Source organism: Molossus molossus, unplaced genomic scaffold, assembly GCF_014108415.1.
Source record: "Molossus molossus isolate mMolMol1 unplaced genomic scaffold, mMolMol1.p scaffold_m16_p_21, whole genome shotgun sequence".
Classification (NCBI taxonomy): domain Eukaryota; kingdom Metazoa; phylum Chordata; class Mammalia; order Chiroptera; family Molossidae; genus Molossus; species Molossus molossus.
This window is the reverse complement of record NW_023425357.1, coordinates 2,422,370-2,444,310: the sequence shown is the minus strand read 5'-3', so window position 1 is coordinate 2,444,310 and position 21,941 is coordinate 2,422,370. Positions and strand designations below refer to the sequence as shown.

At 56.5% G+C, this 21,941-nt stretch overlaps 1 protein-coding gene across 1 annotated transcript; it reads left to right on the top strand.

Moving 5' to 3' along the window:
- The first annotated feature begins 69 nt into the window (after nt 1-69).
- Nucleotides 70-20,732, top strand: SSC5D (scavenger receptor cysteine rich family member with 5 domains). Its single transcript, XM_036275574.1, has 14 exons — nt 70-94; nt 580-606; nt 915-1,223; nt 1,357-1,476; nt 1,662-1,775; nt 2,064-2,372; nt 4,065-4,382; nt 4,607-4,783; nt 6,961-7,278; nt 8,704-9,252; nt 9,326-9,640; nt 9,798-9,965; nt 15,194-15,358; nt 19,090-20,732. Exons 1-14 carry the CDS (start codon nt 70-72, stop codon nt 20,685-20,687), a joined length of 4,512 nt encoding a protein of 1,503 aa, XP_036131467.1. The 3' UTR covers nt 20,688-20,732.
- Nucleotides 20,733-21,941: the final 1,209 nt, after the last annotated feature.

Genomic DNA, 21,941 nt, shown 5'->3' with positions numbered 1-21,941 from the left:
GGCCGCTGCCTCCTCCCCTGCCCCGCTCCCATCCCCTCTCACCCCATCCCTGCCCTGGACTCTGCAAACATGAGGGTCTTGACCTGCCTCCTCGGTGAGTGACCCCTTCTCCATGGGGACTCAGGGGCCTGGGCCCCACCCTCTGAGCCCTGAGCTCATGCACTTGAGGAACTCAGACTTCCTGGGTCCATTCCTGGTGCTTGAGGGTACAGGATGTGCACCTTCCCCGCCTGACCCCCCGGGGACCCCACCTTCGGCACACCCAGTCCCACCACCAGCCCTGACCCTTGTGGGGGGTGATCCACCATGTGACCTTTAGCCAGGCCTCTGGGGAGCATAAGGGCCTGGTCCCCAGCCCTGTCCTCTGGCACCTGGGCCTCTGCTTAGCCCAGAGTCCTCTGCGGGAGGTTGTTGGTTTAGAGGTGTGAGGATCTGTGTGTGTGCATGTGCGTGTGCGTGTGTGCGTATGCGTGTGTGTGCGCGTGTGTGTGTGAGGGTGTGTAAGGCCAGGGGCCTGTGCTGGAGAGAGGACTCCAGGCCTGCCCTCACTGTGTCCCACCCCTCCAACCTCCCTTCCAGTGGTTCTGATGGGGATCCAGGCTATTGGTAAGTGGCCCCAACACTCTGTCGCCTCGCCCAGCTCCAAGCCCATTCCACTCCTGGCCTCGCCCTCCCGTGGGACCCTGGCCACCCCTCCTCCCCCATCTGGCTATGACCTCAGGCACCTTTCCCCTCAGAACTACCTGAGTGGCCGGCTACCCAGGGACCAAGGTCTCTCACCACTGCTCCCCTGGGCACCCAGGAGTCGGGGTCCTCTTCTGCAGCCTGGGTGCTGGCCCCCCAGTCCCACTCTGTAGGATAGACCCTGGCCCCCGGGCCTCCAGGATGTCGCAGCCTCTCCTCCGTCCCCCCAGAGCGGCTGCGCCTGGCCGACGGCCCCCACGGGTGTGCAGGTCGGCTGGAAGTGTGGCACGGCGGGCGCTGGGGGACGGTGTGTGACGACGGATGGGACCTCCGTGACGCCGCCGTGGCCTGCCGGGAGCTGGGCTGCGGAGGGGCGCTGGCCGCCCCCGGAGGCGCCTTCTTCGGGGAGGGCGCAGGGCCCGTGTGGCTGAGCGAGCTGGCCTGCCGGGGCAGCGAGGGGCAGCTGCGCCTGTGCCCCCACCGAGGGTGGAAGGCCCATGTCTGCTCCCACGAGGAGGATGCAGGTGTCGTCTGTGCAGGTGAGGACCCCGAGTCCTCAGCCCGTCCCTCCAGAGCAGGGGCCTCCCTGCAGGACCCTGGCTTACCACCACGCAGGGGTCCTGCCCAGCCTGTCACGGGGCCCACCTGTCCACAGCCCCCTGCTCTCCGCAGGCCAGCGTGTGACCAACTCGAGGAACGCAGATGGCTCCCCTTCCCTGCTGGACGGGGACCTCTGGCCCGGGCTGTCTGGAGAGCTGAGCCCCAGCTCGGAGGAGCCCCCTGTGACACACGGTGAGCCCACTGCCCACGCCCGCGTCTGCTCAGCCAGGGGAGAGGGGCCCTCTCATCAGATGGCGCAGAGCACAGAGAGACAGATGCCTGTCACCCCCCAACCCTGAAGGTCCCCATCGCAGCCCCCAGGCAGGGAGACGGGGTGAGCTGCTCCCAACCTCCCTCCCTGCTGTGTCCTCTCCCAGCACCCCGCCCGGTCGGGACCCCCCAGAGCAGCTCCCGGAAGAAGAGCCCGCGGCCACCCAAGCAGGCCAAGTCCACCAGGGCCCCTCTCCTGACGGCTGGAGCCTCCCGCCAGGGTAAGGCCCCTCGGTAGGTCTGGACGGGTTGGGGGACCCTGGCCTAATGTGGACCAACCTGGGCCCCCAGGTGTCTTCTTGTTCCCTCAGAACTGAGAGCCAGGCTGGGTCCCCCCCACCCAGGCATCTGTTCCTGGCACCCAGGCACCCCGCTCCCTGCATCATTCAGATCCTTGCTCTCCCGAGTGGCCTGGCTGCCAGGTGGACCTCAGGCCACCACCCTCTCGGGCAGGGGCGTTTGAATCCCCCATCCCAGCCTCCTCACACGGTCCCCTGTCTGCCCCCCAGAGCGGCTGCGCCTGGTCTCAGGCCCCCACGGGTGCGCGGGTCGCCTGGAAGTGTGGCACGGCGGGCGCTGGGGGACGGTGTGTGACGACGGATGGGACTTGCGGGACGCCGCCGTGGCCTGCCGGGAGCTGGGCTGTGGAGGGGCGCTGGCCGCCCCCGGTGCAGCCAGATTTGGCCCCGGCTCAGGACCGGTGTGGATGGACGACGTGGGGTGTGGAGGCGGAGAGCAGGCCCTGCGGGACTGTCCCCGGAGTCCCTGGGGTCGGAGCAACTGTGACCACAGCGAGGACGCAGGGCTGGTCTGCACAGGTGGGACCTGTCTTGAACTTGGGTCTGTCACAGCCAAGTCCTGGGGTCCCGCGTGTCTGAAGCACAGTGTGCGGTGGGGTGGAGGCCAGCAGGACAGGGTGGGGCAGAGAGCCGGGTCGGGGCAGTGAGGGGGCCCTCCACCTGCCACAGGGTGGGAAGCACATGGGGCCAGAATCGGGGCCCAGCTCACAGGAGGTAAGATGAGGCTTCGGAGAGAGTTTCATTGTTGGAAAGAAGTGAACCCACTGAAGGGCCCAGGAGCTCAGTGCCTTAACATCTTAATTTAAAAATAATTTGTTAAAAATATGTTTTTATGACCTTGGCTGGTTTGGCTCAGTGGTTAGAGCATCGATTGGCCCGTGGACGGCAGGGTCCTGGGTTAGATTCCCAGTCAAGGGCACGTACCTGGGTTGCAGGTTCGATCCCCAGCCCCAGTGGGGGGATGTTTGGGAGGCAACCAATTGATGTGTCTCTCTCACTTGAATGTTTCTCTCCTTTCTACTGTATCTAAAAACCAATGGAAAAACATCCTCGGGTGAGGATTAACAAATACATTTTTTAAAAATATGTTTTCATTGATTTTAGAGACAGAGAGGAAGGGAGCGGGAGAGAGAAACGTCAATGAGAGAGAACCATCCATCAGCTGCCTCCTGCACGCCCCCTACTGGGGATCAAGCCCCAAACCTGGCATGTGCCCTGTGCCCTGTGCCCTGTGCCCTGTCGGGAATCGAACCACTGACCTCTGGGTGCACAGCGATGCTCAGCCCCCGAGCCACACCAGCAGGGCTGTCCTTAACACGTGTGGCTCGCAGAGTGACCCTGTAGGGCAGCTCCTGTCAGTTACGAGGAGACATAGGGCAGGCATTTCTGGCTTCTCTCTGGGCTGACCTTTGCCCGAGAGCACTGACTGGGGTGATCCCCCGTACTGGCCAGTAGGGATGGACTGACTCCACATCTGCAGTGGCCTCCCAGTTCTGACCCCTGAAGACCTAACATAAACGCTCCCCAGAACCAGCAAGAGGCTACTGTCTGCACCAGCAGTTCTCAATGGGGGTGTGTGTGATTTTTTCACCCCCACTCCCTAGGGGACATCAACAAAGTCTACAGACATCTTTGGTTGTCACAGCTGTGGGTACTCCTCACATCTGGGGGCTGAAGCCCAGGGCTGCTGGGTGGGTGGGCGCGCTGGACAGTACCCAGGACAGTGCCCTCAGAAGGCGAGGGTCCCCCAGGCATGGGGAGCCAGGCTAGGGAGGAGGCCCACGGGGTTGGGGCAGTCACCCCACACCCCGGACAGGGAGGGACATGGGGGTGGGGATCAGAATTGGGGTCTCAGCGAGTGGCTTTCTGTCTCGGAGCCTTTTCCTCATTTCCAGCATCATTTTTAAAATTTTTTATCCTCACCCAAGGACATTTTTGTCTTCAGATAGAGTGGGGGGAGGGGGAGAAACATCTAGTGGGGGGAGGGGGAGAAACATCAATGTGAGAGAGACACACCGAGTTGTTGCCACCCGCATGACCCAACCAGGGCCGGGGACAAACTGCAACCGAGGTACATGCCCTTAGCGGAACCGAACCCGGGACTCTCTGGTCCGCAGGCCGACGCTCTAACTGCTGAGCCAAACCGGCCAGGGCTCCAGCATCATTTAGACTGGGAAGCATCATAGTTGCTGTCGCTCTCCCCACGTCCAGGCCCAGCTCCCCGGCTGCGCCTGGCCGATGGCCCCCACGGGTGTGCCGGCCGCCTGGAAGTGTGGCACGGTGGACGCTGGGGGTCGGTGTGTGACGACGCCTGGGACCTCCGTGACGCCGCTGTGGCCTGCCGGGAGCTGGGCTGTGGGGCCGCGCTGGCCGCCCCCGGAGGCGCCTTCTTTGGGGAGGGGGCTGGCCCCATCCTCCTGGATGATCTTCGCTGTCGGGGAAACGAGACAGCCCTGCGGTTCTGCCCATCGCGGCCCTGGGGCCATCACGACTGTCACCACCGGGAGGATGCAGGAGCTGTGTGTGACGGTGAGGGCTCCAGGAGAAGGCGGGTGGGCGGGTGGAGGGCAAGAAGGGGGGTGCTGATGTGTTTCCCTCAGTACCACGTGCCCCCCACTCCCTTTGTTCACACTGTCCCGTGCCCCCTCTTATCCGTGAAACCTCATCTATGTCCCTGGCCCGGGGCAGAGGGTGTGGGGGCCAGGGAAGCACTGGGTGGGTGGTGACCATCTCTTCCCCTGCCCCTGCCCCAGGTATGCCTCTTGCTTACGCCCCTCCCACGGCCCCCGCCATGGGCAGCAACAGCTCCGCGTCCAGGGACGCAGCGTCCAGGCTCCCGCTCCCCACGGTGCACCCGGCCTCGCAGACAGCGGGCATCTCGGCGCCGCCTGCCTCCCCAGCTGCCCCTTGGGAGCCTGGGCCTGAAGCTGGTGAGTCCATTCTGCTCCCCCAAAACAGGGTCTTAGCTTCTGTTTGCTCCCCGGATCGGCCCCAGTGCCCTTCCCCTCTGCCCAGGGACTGTCCCGAGGACCAACAGGCACAGGTGCACAGGGCTGGTGCTCCGGCCTCGCCGGCTCTAAGGCCCCCGGTCCCGGACTGAAGACCGCCGCCTCCTCCCGAGTACAGAAGGGCCTGTGCCCACCACGGCCGTGCTTTGAAATCTAGGCTTTATTATGATTCAGGCACGGGCGAGGCCAACAAACCAGGAGGCTGCCGTTGCAGACACGGTGGTGCCTCGGTTCCCGAGAGGGGGGCACGCCGCGCCAGGCACGGCCACACGGGGGCGCGCAAGGGTCGGCCAGGAGGCAGGGAGGTGGGGAACCTGTGGGCTGGAGCCTCCGCGGGCTCCCGCAGGGGAGACTGGCCACTGTCCGGTGTGTGGTCCGCGTCCCAGGGGCTGAGGGGTGTGAGCCCCATAAAGGAGCAGTGTGGTGCGGGCTCTGGATGGGCCGGCTGGCCCACCAATGGCACCATCCAGTGGTTTCCCATCTCGAGCTGTGAGCTGCCCCGGGGAGGGGCGGACCCTCTGATGTCACCAAGGCCCCTGGTGTCAAAGCCTCGGAAATACCAAAAATAAGCAGATATGATGAACACAGCTGTCTCTTCAAGGCCGAAAACAGTGGGGACTCGTTCAATATTAGTGAAGGCTTCTTTTCTCGTTCCTTTAAAATTCTTTTCTTTGTTGCTCTTAGAGAAAGAGAAAGAGAAATAGAAACATTGATGAGAAAACATCAGTTGGCTGCCTCCTGCATGCCCCCCCCCGGGGATTTGGCCCACAACTTGGGCATGTGCCCTGACCGGGAATCGAACCAGCGACCTCTTGGTGCATGAGTCGAGGCTCAACCACTGAGCCACACCAGCCGGGCTTTTCTCTCTCTCGCTCTCTTTTTTTTTTACATATTTTTATTGATTTTTTTTAGAGAGAGAGGATGAGGGAGAGCTAGAAACATTGATGTGAGAGAGACATCCATTGGCTGCCTCCTGCACGTCCCCTACTGGGGTTGGAGCCCCCATCCCGGGCATGTGCCCTGACCAGGAATGGAACCTGCAACCTTCCCGTGTACGGGACAATGTCCAACCATCTGAGCCACACTGGCTAGGGCTCTTTCCTCTTTTTCGAATAATAATAACAACATAACAATAACTACCAGTGACTCAGAGTTCACTGGCTCCTGTGTGACCAGGACTGTGCGAGTGCTCTAAGCTTCTTCAGCAGGTGACAGGTAACGAACAGCCCATTACTGACGCCCTGCACGCTTCCGGTCTCCACGTCCCAGCCAGGCCACCGCTGAAACGTGGGAAAGCAGGACTCGAGCAAAGGCAGTTTGTCCCAGAGACCATATTCTTTTGTTTTTATTGTGGTACATTATACACAATATAAAATTGACCATTTTACACAATATAAAATCGACCATTTTAAGGGCACAGTTTGGTGCTATTAAGTACATTCGGAATGTTGTGCAGCCATCACCGCGACCATCTCCAGAAACCCCAGACCCATCAAACACTAGCTCCTCATTCCCCATCCCCCAGCCCCTGGCCCCCACTGTCATACTTACTGTCTTTATGAATTTGATGACACTAGGGACCTCATTTAAGTGGAACCATTCAATATTTGTCCTTTTGTGACTGGCTTATTTCAATTAGTACAATATCTTCAAGATGCAGCCATGTTGTGGCAGGTGTTGGAATTTCCTTCCTTGTTGGTGGCTGCGTAATATTCCATTGTACCAATTGACCACATTTTATGTGTCCACTTGTCCATGGATGGACTTTTAGGATGTTTCCACTCTTTGGCTTTGTGAATAGTGCTGCTGTGAACCTTTGGGTACCAGTGTCTATTTGAAAACCATTTTTATCTTATTTTGGGTTGGTCCCTCAGAGTGGAATTTCTGGATCACACGGTAATTCTGTTTAGCTTTCCAAGGAACCACCACACTGTGCCCAGCTAGCTCTCTATCCCTGTACTTAATGCCGACGATGGCACAGCACAAGCCTCAGTAAATGCTTGCTGCCTGGATGGAAGGATGGATGGAGGGGAGGTGGAGGAGGACTCAGAGAGCAGAAGCATCCTCAACTCTAACTCTTTGGGTTTCTTCCACTCCAGGGTCCCCCCAACTGCGGCTGGTGGCCGGACCCAGCAGATGCTCTGGCCGGCTGGAGGTGTGGCACTCTGGGCGCTGGGGGACAGTGTGTGATGACAGCTGGGACCTGTGGGACTCAGCTGTGGTCTGCCGGGAGCTGGGCTGCGGGGGAGCTCGGCAGCCGGATCCCTCTGTGGGCCGCTTTGGCTGGGGCGCCGGCCCCATCTGGCTGGACGATGTGAGGTGTGTAGGGACCGAGGCGTCGCTCTTTGACTGCCCCGCCACTCCCTGGGGGAAGCACAACTGCGCTCACAATGAGGATGTTGGTGTCATCTGCACTGGTAAGGAATTCTAGCCACCCATTAGCTCCGGGAGGGCTTCCTGGAGGAGGGAACAGGAACTAACATCCACACGAATGTCGACTGAGCAAGTACCTCCTGAGCCCCTGCCCTGGGCTGGGTGTTTCCACACGGGACTGCCTTCACATCTCACAATAAGCCCAGATTGGTGGATGCTATGTCCATGTTACTGATGAAGACCCTAAGGCACAGAGTGTTTGAGTAACTTGCCCAAGGTCACACAGCAACAAAGTGGCAGAGCTGGGACTCTTCTTCCTCCTCTCTCCCAAGAATCAGGGAAGTCTCCCCCACACAGGGGAGTTTTGTCTTCCCCAAGATGAGAGGAAGGAGACAGAGGGGCCCTGGGACATGGGGTGAAGCCAGAGTGAAGGCCCACGGCAGGAAACTCAGGCCTCCCGTTGTCACTCACTCACTCGCCGACGTTTACTGAGGGCTGGACACTGAGCTGGGTCCTCAGATGCAGCGAACACGGCCTGGCCCGTGAGAAGCTCACAGCTCTCGAGGGAGAGGACACGTCAACAGATGGTGCAAACCCGCGGGATATGTGGGATTTGGGAGGTCTCTAAGACCGTCTGCAGCTTCCATAATTTCCAGGACTCGGAACCGCCATCATACTCGGGGTTGTGGTTACTTAGACACACGTTAACAGCTGAGGGAGGAGGCATGTGGTGCGGGGTCCAGGAGAGACGGGTGCAGCTTCCTGCAGTCCCCTGGGGGGTGGGCGCCAAGCAGGGAAGCCCTCCCAGCCTCCCTGTGAGGTCGGTCAGACGAGGGGACCGACAGAGGAGGCATCTTATTAGGCAGGACATTCCAGGGGCTTCAGGTCACTGCCAGGAGCCAGGGGCAAAGGCCAGACCTTTCTTTGGGCTAAGTTAACCCTTTGCTGCACGCAGGTACTAACCAGAAAGAGGTGCAGTGAGTCAGTCGCTGCTGGGAAGATGGAGTCTTCCATGCTGCCTGGAGCTGAGGCCCTCCCCCTCTCCCTCTCCTTCCGAGGCCACGGGAGCCACAGAGGGTTTTAGGTCGTGGAGTGACTTGTCAGACCTGGTGCCCCTCTCGTGGTTGGTGAGAGCTGGGCAGGGAAGAAGGGCAGCCCGTCAGAAGGTACAGGAAGTGTGGCCAGGGGTGTGAAAGGCGAAGAGAGCCAGTCACATCATGACTGCAAGTGCCCAGAAGGCAGGGGACAGTGTCGGGTTTGGCTGGCCACAGTGTGCCCAGGGTCAGGCACAGTGCCTGGCTCAGAGGAGATGCTCAATATTTGTGATGAGCATGAATGAATGAATGAACGAAGGAACGGGAGCTTGGTGACTGACTGGGGAGGGGGAGATGGGAGAGAGGGAGGGGCATCGGCGGATGACTGGTGCCACGGGGTCTGCCATCCTCCCTGCCTTCTCTTCCACCTCCCAGGGAACCCTGGCCTGGACTCCATCTCGGACCCCTTCAGCTGGAGCTGGATCCCGGGCCTGGGCAGAGACCCAGATGCCTGGCTCCCCGGGGAGCTGGCCACCAAGCCCTCTGCAAGGCTGACCCCCAGTGTTGCTGAGAAAACCACCAAGGCCCCGGGGAAAATGCCCAAGAGCACTAAAAAGTGGGTGACCAAGCATGCAAAGAGGCCGACCACTCAGGCCCCCGGCTCGCCAACCACTAAACACTCCAGAGTCCCGGGCACCCAGAGTCCCCCAGAACTGAGCTCCCAGACCACCGCAGCCCTGACCACGGAGGCCCCCCACAGGCTGACCTCATATACCACTACACCGACCCCCCGATCCCCTTTGGAACAAACCTCTAAGACTGTGACAAGGCCAACCACTCAAGATCCCCGGGAGATGACCCCCGAGGCCACCATCAAACGAACCCTTCCGCCCTCTGCTGGGCCATCAGCCGAGATCCCAGCCCAAGGTCTTCCAGAGTCATCCAAAGACCCGGCCCCCACTGGGGGCACCCCTGGGGGACCAGGTGAGTGGAGTGCACGTGATGGGGCGAGGCTGACCCAAGGTTGGCCCCTCCTGACCTGCGGCTTCCCCTGCAGGCCCTTTCCGGGTTCGGCTGGCGGACGGGCCCAACCGGTGTGCCGGCCGGCTGGAGGTGTGGCATGCTGGACGCTGGGGGACAGTGTGCGATGACAACTGGGACCTGCGGGACGGCACCGTGGCCTGCTGGGAGCTGGGCTGTGGACGAGTCCGGCCCCGCGTGGGCAAAACCCACTACGGCCCTGGGACCGGGCCCATCTGGCTGGATGACGTGCGCTGCAAAGGGACTGAGACCTCGCTGAGCGACTGCCCCGCTGGGACATGGGGACAGCACAACTGTGACCATGAGGAGGACGTGGGGCTGACCTGCACTGGTACTGGCGACAGGGGGGTGCGGGGGGCACAGAGCCAGGGTGCCAGGGGGTCGGGGAACCCAGAGTCTCTCCAGGAGGATCCGGAAGGGGGGGTTGCAGCAGCGCCAGGGACCAGTGAGGCCGGACAGGGCCCAGATGTCTCCCGATTTCTCCCAAGGCCACGCCGATGAGGAGGACTATCCCGCCTGGACCTGGGACCCCACCTCGGGAGAGGACCTGGCCCAGGGGACCACCACTGCAGGGGCGCCTGGACACACTGTCTCCTGGGGCAGCACCCGCAGCCCTGGGGCCCCCTCCCCAGAAGTGAGGCGCCTTCCGGGCCCAGGTGAGGAGCATGGCCAGGTGGGACGGGGCCTCGGGGCGCCCCCTGCAGGGCTTCCGGAAAGACCCTCCTAAATGAGTGGGCCTGGGTGTCAGAGACCCCCGCCTGTTTCCTCGGCCTCAGGGGCCCTAAAGCCCTCCCCTCCTCTGGCTCCACTGGAGCGCTGTCCCCGAGCCTAGAAGAGGGGACCGCGTGTGTCTCCCACAACAGAGCAGGCTGAGCCCAGCCCCAGCCCATGTCCCCCCACCTACTACGGGGCCTCTGGGGTTCTGCTGTGCTGCCCAAGCCCTCGATCCAGAGCCGGACCCCACGGCCGGGGGCCACCCTGTCGCCAGGTCGTCATCCCAACCCCGGCTCCCTCAAAGCCCTTCTCCAAGCCCGCAGCCCATCTTGTCCCCAGTCGCCCCTCCACGCTCCTCGCTTCATTCCCGCCTTTTCCATCAGCTCAGCACGCATGCGCACACCGCAGCCCGGCGCAAGAGGGGCGGGGCGGAGGATGCGGGGTGGGAGGAGCAAGCGTCAATCAGCCTCACGTCTTGTAACGTCACTGGCCCGTCGCGCCTCTGATTGGCTGGCTGGCCCAGGCCCGCGGCGATAAAAGCCGGGTGCCGTGCCCTGTGGTCCTGCAGGGCGGCTGTGGGTGTCCCGGGCTCTGGTTGTCGCCGGCTGTGGTCGCGTGGGGGAAGGGGAAGAAGACCAGGCACATGAGGCTCAGATATTTAGGGGGGATCCAAACTGTGAATTAGGGTTTATGCTGCCCAGTTTCTAGGGGTGATGCTCCTCGGTGCAGTGTAGCCAGGATTCCAGGGCCTTTGTTCCCTGGTGCCCCCCCCCCCCCACCCCCCGCCGCCTCCCTGCCCCGTAGCGCCCCCTTGTGGCGGACACGGGCAGATGCTGGGCGCGTGCCGCTGTGCAGGAGGCCGGGGTCCGCCCTCGGGAGTCCCTCCTGGTGGGGGAGAAGGCAGTACCCGAGCACAGGTCTGTGCAGAGCTCCACACTGCGCAAGGGAAGTCTCAGGACAGCCCCATATGCAACCTTAGAAACGGGAAGACGTGGAGGGACGGGCGGGGGTGGTGCGTGGGAAAAACGACAGGCACGAACTCTCATCCTCCCTAGCAAGGTGACCTTGAAAGATACGACTCTGCCTCTTTGAGCCTCAGTTTCTTCTTCTGAAAACAAAAGCAAAAACAGCTCCAGGGTTCCTGCCAAGAGTCAAGGGGAGCTCCTTACTCTGTGCTAGGCACCCACGTTCCAACAACTGGGTGGCAGCTCCTGTTGTCCCGTCCATGTTTCAGGTCGGGACACACTGAGGCTCAGAGAAGGTGAACTCGAACTCAGAGCCGTGCTTGAGCTCCACTTTATTTTATTTTATTTTATTTTATTTTATCCTCACTCGAGGACATTTTTCCATTTTTGTTCAGATAGAGTGGGAGGGAGAGAGAGAGAGAGAGAGACATCGACGTGAAAGGGACACATCGAGTGGCTGCCACCCGCATGACCCAACCAGGGCCGGGGACAAACTGCAACCGAGGCACACGCCCTTAGTGGGAACCGAACCCGGGTCTCTCTGTACCGCAGGCCGATGCTCCAACCGCTGAGCCAAACCGGCCAGGGCTTGAGCTCCACTTTAAATGATTTCACACACATTTTGCTCGTTGGATTGGGAAAGATTATCGAATTACTGAAGTAAGCACACACGTGAGTTCTGGGGTCCAACTCCCTGGGGTTCCGTGGTGGCCCCACTGGGAGTAGAACTAGCTGGGTGACCTCGGGTCCCAAGCCAGTGAGCAAAATGTGTGTGAAATTGTTGAAAACCGCAAAACATTGGTTGTTAAAGTTATTTACTGTAAATGAACAACAGCTGCAGGATCCCAGGGAGGGAGTGATTATTTTAGTTGAGCAATCAGGAAAGCCTCCCAGTGGAGATGGTGTGATCCCCACCAGAAGACACCAGGAGGGACAGGATCCTCAGTGGGGCAAAGGCTGGAGCCAAGACAATGGCATTGCTGGTCCAGGACATTGTCCTGTCCCCTAGACCGTTAGCTGTCGTGTGTTTAGCTGTGCCACTTTCTGTGGCTGCAATAACGTGTCACCACACATTTCGTGGACTCAGACAATACAAACTTATTTTGCAGTTCCGTAGGTCAGAGCTTCAACAGGGGCCGCCCAGGGCTGCTTTCCTTCTGAGGGCCCCAGGGGAGAATCAGCTCCCTTGTCTTTTCCCACTTGTAGAGGCCACCACACTTCTTGGTTCATGGCCCCTTCTTCTGTCTTCAAAATCAGCGACTTGCCTCTGTCTGACCCTTATTTTGTCTTCACATCATATATATATATGTATGTGTGTGTGTGTGTATTTAATGTTTTTCTTTATTGATTTTAGAGAGCGAGGAAGGGAGAGGGAGAGAGAGATGGAAACATCGATGAGAGGGAACATCAAATGGCCTCCTCCTGCATGCCCCCCACTGGGGTTTGGGCGCACAACCTGGGCATGTGCCCTGACCAGGAATCAAACCCGCCACCTCTTGGTGCATGGGTCGACACTCAACCACTGAGCCACACCGGCCAGTCTGTCTTCACATCTTTCTCTGTCACTACAGCTGGGAAAACGTTCTCCAATTTTAAGGACTAGTGTACTTAGATTGGGCCCACTTGGTTTATTATTATTATTATTATTTTTAAATACTTTTATTTTTAGAGAGAGAGGAAGGGAAAAGGGGGAGAGGAGAGAGAGAGAGAAAAAGAGAGAAACTTCAATGTGAGAATCAACCGGCTGCCTCCTGCACAACCCAACTGGGGAATGTGTCCCTGCCCGGGAATCAAACTGGTGACCTCCTGGTGCACAGGACAACGCTCAACCAGCTGAGCCACACCAGCCCGGGCAGAATTAGCTCTGAAGAACCAGGAGTGTAGAACCATGACTGCATCGAGGGTGAGTTCAAGCTCACCAGAAAGGACTGGGGTGAGACTCAGGAGGTCTGCACCCAGAGGAAACTAGGTCCCCACTTACAACCAGGGAGAGCTGCCCAGGTCTGAAGCCTAATGCTGCTCCTTCGCTGTGTGACCTTGAGAAAGCTCCTTGACCTCTCTGGGCTTCAGTTTGGCCATCTGTTATGAAACCGCAGCTCCTCCACCCACCCTCTCCCCATGAGATTGCCAAATTACAATGTCTGACAGCACCAGGGATGTGGAATAAAGGTGGGCAAGAGAATCCACTGCCACTTAGGGGGACAGTGTGACAATATCTAGGGAGACCCATCTGCCTTCCACAGCGATTCCACAATCAGGCACTGAGCCCGAGGACGAGGACATGGGTGCAAGAAGTTCACTGCCATTGCACTTGAACTGCAAAACCTTGCTAAGCCTAACCCCCATCAACAGAGGCGTAGATAAACTGGTACTCGTGTCGTCTGATGGTAGAGTATTAGCCTGAGGTTAAAAAGAAGAAACTAGAGGTCTTCGTATTTCATTCAAAGAGCAGCACCCTGGCAGGTGTGGCTCAGTGGATTGAGCATCCTCCCATGCACTGGGTCCTCAGTTTGATTCCTGGTCAGGGCACGTGCCTGGGGTTGCGAGCTTGATCCCCAATAGGGGGCATGCAGGAGGCAGCTGATGGATGTTTCTCATCAATGTTTCTCTCTCTCTCTCTAAAATCAATAAACACACACACACACACACGTATTTTAATCTTCACCCGAGGATATTTTTCCATTTATCTTCAGATAGAGTGGAAGGGAGAGAGACAGAGAGAGAGAGAAAGATAAACATCGATGTGAGAGAGACTCATCAACTGGCTGCCTCCTGCATGACCCCAACCAGGGCCGGGGACACACTGCAACCGAGGTATGTGCCCTTAGCGGGAATCGAACCCGGGTCTCTCTGGACCGCAGGCCAATGCTCTAACTGCTGAGCCAAACTGGCCAGGGCAAAAACGTATATTTTTTAAAAGAGCAGATTATCATCCTCGCCTGTTTAGCTCAGTGGTTGGAGCATCAGCCTGCAGACCAAGGGGCACGTATTGGAGGCAACCAATAGATGTTTTCCTCCCTCCCCCCCAACTCTCTCCCTCCCTTCCACTCTCTCTAAAAATCAGTAGAAAAAAAATCTTCGGGTGAGGATGAACAAAAACAATGTAAAAAATAAATAAAGGAGCAGCTCAGCACGCAGCAGGCCCTGTGACCCCGTGGAATGCAGGCCACCACTGTCCCTGTTTCCCAGGAAACTGACACATGGGGAACGTAAGGGATGTGCTCACCCAGCTAGGAAGAGGCCCAGCCAGAAAGCAAGCTGCAAGAGGACGTCTGCAGTAGGCACACGGAAGTGCACGGTCTTAAATCCATTTAGGAGGCCGAAGCGTGGAGAAGCCATGTGGCGTCAGGGAGTCCTGCGTCCGGTTAAGGGCAGAAGCATGCTTGGGAAGATCACTTTAATCTGTGTCCTCAAACCCAGCAGCTTGGAAAGAAATCTTTAGTGATTCATCACCAATAGGTTTTTCCCCCCTAAACTTGTCCTCACTTTTTATTTTTTCATTAATAGTCCCACTCATGGTTTAAAAAAAATCCTCATGAGTATGGCCATCAGGTAGCGTTTCATAGTCATCCCCTTCCGGTCTTTAACAGACACGGGACAGGCATTTCATTAAGGACAGTTAATAAGCCCTTGCTGGGTGGCTCAGTTGGCTGGGTGTAGTCCTGTGCACCGAAAGGCTGTGGGTTCGATTCCCAGTCAGGGCACCTGCCCCGGTTGTGGGTTTGATCCCTGGTAGGGGGCATGCAGGAGGCAGCTGGTCAGTGTTTCTATCTCATATCAAAGTTTGTCTCTCTCTCTCTCTCTCCCCTAATCAATAAACATATCCTTGGGTAAGGATTTAAATAAACAAATAAAAGTGGTGTGTGTATATGTATGTAGTATATTATAAATGTATATGTTACACAAAGTTGTCAGGTAGAGATTGTCCAAGTGTATTCAGCCAGAAAACAGGGAAAATGATACTATGGAACTATTCCAGGTAGTTTAGTAATAAATATATTATAGGGGTGTTTTGAGTGGGGAGGAATTCAAGAATGAGCTTGTTTAGTCCCAATTTCTGTTGTTGGAAGCTGAGAACATCCCCAGTGAGTCACCCAGGTGGCTGCAAGGTCAGAGAGGAGACCTGGGTGATGGGCCAGGAGGCCTGGCTGGGGCCCAGGGGGAGCAGAGGGTCAAGGACACTCAGTTCTCCCATCTCTCTCCAGGTGGTGAGGATGGTCCCAAGCCTTCCTGGACATGGGACACAACCTCAAGAGGAGCCTCGGCCCAGAGGACCCCCGCCACGGGTGTACCTGGACCCAGTCTAACCACTGGCTCCACCAGGAGCCCAAGCCATCTCTCGCCAGCTCCAAGGGCTCGTGGAGACACAGGTGAGGCATGCGGCTGCTGGGGCGAAGATGTCTGTGTGGCGGGGTAGAGAAATGCACCCCAAATTCCCCAACAGTGACCCAACTCTTACCCCAGAAAGACCCAACAGAAATGTATCCTAAAATAAGGGGTTACTACCTGCAGCCGTAGGGGGCCATTGGCCATCTCTGAGGATGGTTTGGATGGTCATGACTGGGAGCCTAGTCAGGGTGGGGTGAGGAGGGATGTTGTGTAACATCACAGGTCATCATCCAGTCCCAAATGTCTGTGGTGCCAAAGTACAGACACCCTGGGACAAGTCAATGAGAAAACGGTAGGAAACTCTGTAAGAAAACGGACAAGTGGCCCTGGCCAGTTTGGCTCAGCGGTTAGAGCGTTAGCCTGCGGTCTGGAGAGACCCGGGTTCGGTTCCCACTAAGGGCACGTACCTCGGTTGCAGTTTGTCCCCGGCCCTGGTTGGGTCGTGTGGGTGGCAACCACTCGATGTGTTCCTTTTTTTTGTTTTTGTTTTTGATCCTCACCCGAGGACATTTTTCCATTTTTTGTTCAGATAGAACGGGAGGGAGAGAGAGGAAGAGAGAGAGAGAGAAACATCGATGTGAAGGGACATATCGAGTGGCTGCCACCCGCACGACCAACCAGGGCCGGGGACAAACTGCAACCGAGGTACGTGCCCTTAGCGGGAACCGAACCCGGGTCTCTCTGTACTGCAGGCCGACACTCCAACCGCTGAGCCAAACCGGCCAGGGCTCGATGTGTTCCTTTCACGTCGATGTTTCTCTCTCTCTTTCTCCCTCCCACTCTATCTAAACAAAATTCAGGGTGAGGATAAAAAATAAAAAGGAAAAAGACCAGTGTAATGAACAGGATATTCACCGAAGGGGAAGCCCAAATGGCCAAGGAGAATGTGCAGAAAAGCTCACACTCAGGAAGAATCAGATGATTCGAATGAAAACAATGACGAACAGGAAAAAGTACAGAGAATAATACCATGTGTGGGTGAGGATGTGGGGAGACAGGTATCCCCACTGGATAGAGCTCTTTGATAAAACTCTAGCAGTATTTAGTGAAGTTAAATACGACAGTGAACTGTGACTCGGCAATCCTATTCCAGAGAAATGCTTGCACGGATTTACTAGGAAACATATATGAGCATGTTCTTTGCAATACTGTGACATCGGGGAGTTGGAAGCAAGCTAGGTGTCCAACAGTAGGGGAAGGGATAAGAGAAATGTGACAAGTGTGTGATGGAAGTCTATGCAATAGTAAAGCAGTGACGAGCTGTATATACAGCAACATGGACAGGGATTAACAACATAACATGGAGGGGAAAAGTCAGAAACAGAATGAGATTTCTCACAGAATGTTATTTGCAGATCCACAAACACAAAAATACACATGTACTAACAAACACAGCTGATCCATATTTCTCTCTCACATCGATGTTTCTCTCTCTCTTCCTCTCTCTCTAAAATCAATAAAAACATGTCCTCGGGTGAGGATTAAAAAAATAAAAATCAGCCCTGGCCGGTTTGGCTCAGCAGTTAGAGCGTCGGCCTGCGGTCCAGGGAGACCCGGGTTCGGTTCCTGCTAAGAGCGTGTACTTCAGTTACAGTTTGTCCCCAACCCTGGTTGGGTCATGCGGGTGGCAGTCACTCGATGTGTCCCTTTCACGTCGATGTTTCTCTCCCTCTTCCTCTCTCTCCCTCCCGCTCTATCTGAATAAAAAATGGAAAAATGTCCTCGGGTGAGAATAAAAAAAATCAATACCATTCTAAGTATCTGAGCCCTGACAATATCTAAGAAAGCTGAGATTCTAGAAATAATTACAAACAGTTCATGCTTATTGAGCAATATGTTATGTATCAGGCACTATTGTCAGTACTTCGTTTGCCCAGTCACCCAGCAGGGAAACTGAAGAGCTGGGGTTTAAACCCAGGCAGCCTGGCTGGAGGCCAAGCCCCTCACTCAACTGCTCTTCCAACCCTGCAGACAGATGGCAGGGGGATGGGCTGTGTGGAATTCCTTAGCGCTTCCGACACAGGTGGTGATTTAAACTTAAATGAATCAAAAATGGAAACAAGGAAACACTCAGTTTCTTGGTGGAACTAACGCCATTTGAAGTGCTCAGGACCACGCGGGACCATGCAGAACACTCCCATCACGGAGAAAGTGATATTTACTGGTCTAGACTCTGGGTACAAAGGACCTAGGTTCAAATCTTGTCCCTGCAATTTGCAATCTGTGTGTGTGAGTGACTCCAGGCAAGTTACATACCTTCTTGGCCTGATTTCCCTCATCTGTAAAAAGGCCTTAAAAAAAGTTAAGCCCTGCCCTGGCCGGTTTGGCTCAGCGGTTAGAGCGTCAGCCTGCGGTCCAGAGAGACCTGGGTTCGGTTCCCGCTAAGGGCACGTACCTCAGTTGCAGTTTGTCCCCGGCCCTGGTTGGGTCATGTGGGTGGCAACCACTCGATGTGTCCCTTTCACGATGATGTTTCTCTTTCTCCCTCCCGCTCTATCTGAAGATAAATGCAAAAATGTCCTTGGGTGAGGATAAAATAAAAAAAAGTTTATTGATTTTTAGAGAGAGGAAGGGAAAGTGGGGTGGGGGAACATCCACGTGAGAGCGCAACACAGATTCAGCCGCCTCCCACATGTCCCCTACCTGACCAAAATCCAGTACTCCACCAGCAACCTTTTTTATCCTCACCCGAGGATTTTTTCCATTTTTTGTACAGATAGAGTGGGAGGGAGAGAGAGAGAGAAACATCGACGTGAAGGGACACATCGAGTGGTTGCCACCCGCACGACCAACCAGGGCTGGGGACAAACTGCAACCGAAGTATGTGCCCTTAGCGGGAACCGAACCCCGGTCTCTCCGGACCGCAGGCTGACGCTCTAATCACTTAGCCAAACTGGCCAGGGCCCACCAGCAACCTTTTAGTGACCAGGAAAATGTCCAACCTGGAAGAGAATAAGTCTTCTCATTCGGGCCCCCAATTAAGGGGGCGCCTAAACCCTCAGTAATGAAGATAAATAAAATCTTAATACAATGGTTTTACACATCAAAATGGATACAAACAAAAACCCACCGTGAACTAAATATCGAATTTTTAAATAAAGACAGGACCCGACCTACCTCACCATACTGCCCCTAATCTCGGCTTGGTCAGGTCTTGTTGGGGATGAATTTTTGACTTTTTGTGCATCGTGGATATTTTGCATTATTTTTGATTGTTTTAAAATATGGCGTAAAAAGATTGATCCTGATTACCGATGACCCCTCCCAACCCTCCTGCACCACTCCAACTTCTGCACCCTGCAGCATCAGCTCTCACACCCCTCCCCCTTCATTCGCCCCTCTGTCCTGCCCTGTACCCCTTCACACCCCATATTCCCCAACTCTCTTCCCGCACGCTCCCACACATCCTTCATTGCATCCTCCCCACGTTTCTGCTGGCTCCCGCATCCCGTCCCCTCCATGAACGCGGCCACCCCGCACCCGCACACCCCGGCGGCCTCCAGGCCTCCTGTAGTGGAGGCCGCCAGGTGGCGCCTGGAGAAATCGGAGGAGGCGGGACGTGGTTGGAGGCAATGGGGCGGGGTGAAGTCTGCCGGCGACCGATGACATCACAAGGCTCGGCACCTTCCGATTGGTCGTCCTACCCCTGGGCGGATGGGCCGTGGTGTGGGCGGGGCAGACTGACCTCAGCTGTCCATCTTTCCTCCTGCAGGTTCTGGGAGGAAACCTTGGCAGGAGCGCCGGCTGCTGCAGCCCACGGCGGCCAGGACGGCGCCCCCCAGCCCTTCCCCAGGCCCGCCACCCACCTCCCCCTCAGGACCACAGCTCATCTCCGACGCAGCTTCACCTTCGGTGGAGGTGACCTCTCACCCTCTTGACACTTGGCCACCCAGCCCAGACCCTGCATCTTGGAAGAACTCTGGCCTCACCTTGACAACCCCTGGCCTTCCTTTGTCCACCCTGGATGCCACCGCGGTTCCGGCGCTGACCCCTGGGCTTTCATCGACCTCACCTCCCACCTTGCCCAAAGAACTGACCTCTGACCCCTCGGCTCCAGCAGTGGTGACTCACCTTTCCCCTACCTCAGAGATGACCCCGGAATCGGACACAGCCCCAGCCTGGGACACAACTCCATCCCCCAAAACAGTCCCAGAACCTTTTGGATCCCCAGACCACTCCATAAGCCCTCCTCCCACCACCACCCCTCCCTCCACAGTGACCTCTCACCCCACCAAGACCCTTAACACTACCACTACACCTCACCTCACCACAACCCCTCACCCGACCCCTCACCCTACCACGACCCCTCACCCTACCACGACCCCTGACCCCACCACAACCCCTGACCCCACCATGACCCCTGACCCCACCACGACCCCTCACCCAACCACAGTCCCTCGCCCAGCCACAGCTTCTCACCCAGCCACGACCCCTTTCCCCACCACCACCCCTTATCCCACCACAACAGCTCAACCCACAACCTCTAATCCCATCACAATCCCTTACCCTGTCACGACCCCTGACACCACCATGACCTCTCACTCTACCCCCACCACTCACCCCACCTTGACTCCTGACCCCACCTCAATCCCTGTGATCACTACTAAGTCTCTTTTAACTTCCTTGAAAACAGAACTTCCCTTTCCTACTCCAGCACCAACAGTCAAGCCCAGCCTGCACCCCCAGTTCACCTTCATTGGGGCCCCTCACCCCTCCACATCCCATATGTCCAGCTTAGAGCCCTCCGCAGCCTCAGAGTCCAACACCTCCAGGCCCTCTCCAGCCTCAAGCATGGACACACCATCCACTGAGGACTTTAAACCACCCAGAAGCCAGAGCCACAAACTAACCCCTTCACCTCCTCAGACCTCACACTCAGTCTCTGACCCCACTACAACCCCTGACCTCCACCTGTCCCCCAAGGCCCACCCGTTAGATCAACCCCCTCCTGACAATCTCACCATAGGGCCAATCCCTGGTCAGAACCCAGGCCCCCTTGGCCCATGTGTGGCTCCACTGCCACCTGTAAGGGTCATGGCTTGTGAGCCACCTGCCCTGGTAGAGCTGGTGGCGGCTGTGAGGGACGTGGGTAGCCAGTTGCAGAGGCTGACCCAGGCCCTGGAGCGGGACCAGCGGGAGCGCCAAGCCCTGGGACTGGGGCTGACCCAGCTAGTGGAGGCTGCTCAGGGTCTGGGGCAGCTGGGTGAGGTTGTGAAGAGACTGGCAGAGATGGCCTGGCCCCCCAGCACACCTGCACCAACCACCACCACCCCAGAGGAGGAAGAGAGGCCTCTGAGGGGAGACGTGTGACCCTCTGTGGGACATGAGAGGTTTAAGACACTCCCAACCAAAAAAGGAAAACCAAAGTATCCAATTAAAAACAAGATGTGGATGACATTTCTGGGGGACTAGAGGAGCCCTGGAGAGATGGAATCACAAGATTGATCTGTTTGTGAATATCACAGGTACCGTGCAAGTTGTGAGGATGATGGCGATGATGGTGATGAGCATGGTGATGATGATCCTGACAGTGGAGATGATGACAGGGAGGTTGATGGTAGTGATGATGGTGATGAACATGATGGTGATGATGGTGGTGGTGATGATCTTGGTGTTAATAATGGTGGTGATGATAGTGGTGGAGATGATGGTGATAGTAATGATGGTGATGGTGATGGAGATGATGGTGGTAATAGTGGTGATGATGGTGATGGAGATAATCATGGTGATAGTGGTGGTGAAGATGATGGTGTTGAAGATGATTACAGTGGTGATGATGGTGATGATGATGGTGGTGGTAATGGTGGTGATGGTGGTGGTGAAGATGATGGTGATGAAGATGATTATAGTGGTGATGATGGTGATAATGATGATAGTGGTAATGGTGGTGGTGATGGTGGTGATGATTGTGATAGAGATGATGGTGGTGAAGATGATCATAGTGATGATGGTCATGATGATTGCTGATGATGGTGATGATGGTGACAATGATGACAGTGATGGAGGTGATGGTCATGCAGATGATCATGGTGATGGTGGTAATGATGGTGATGAAGATGATTATGGTGGTGTTGATGGTGGAGATGATAGAAATGATGTATATGAAGATGATCACGGTGGCGGTGATGGTGCTGACGGTGACGATGATGCCAGTGTTGGAGATGAAGATGATCATGGTGGTGATGGCCATGATGGTACTAGTGATGTTGATGAAGATGGTCATGATGATAGCGACAATGGTGTTGATGAAGCCCACCAGGGCAGAAATCTTTGTCTTGTTGACAGATGGAAACAAGAAAAGAGTCTGACACAACTCAGGCACACCCCATAAGGGTCTGTTGAATGCCTGAGTGTATAATAATAACAAAATGACTAATATTCATCAGGCACTTCCAATGGGTCAGGCTCTGTTTTCAGGGCTTTGCATGTATGAAGTCATTTTATGTATATTTTTTTAGAGAGGAAGGAAGGTAGAGAGAGAGAGAGAAATGCCCATGTGAGAGCAATACATCAATCAGTTGCCTCCCGTACGCACCCTGACCAGGGATCGAACCCACAACCTAG

Excerpts from the sequence above, each read along its gene's own strand:
- SSC5D (XM_036275574.1), top strand. The coding sequence starts at position 70 with ATGAGGGTCTTGACCTGCCTCCTCG. Across the intron at positions 9,253-9,325 it reads GGGCACCCCTGGGGGACCAG|GCCCTTTCCGGGTTCGGCTG; the intron begins GTGAGTGGAGTG and ends CTTCCCCTGCAG. Across the intron at positions 15,359-19,089 it reads AAGGGCTCGTGGAGACACAG|GTTCTGGGAGGAAACCTTGG; the intron begins GTGAGGCATGCG and ends TTCCTCCTGCAG.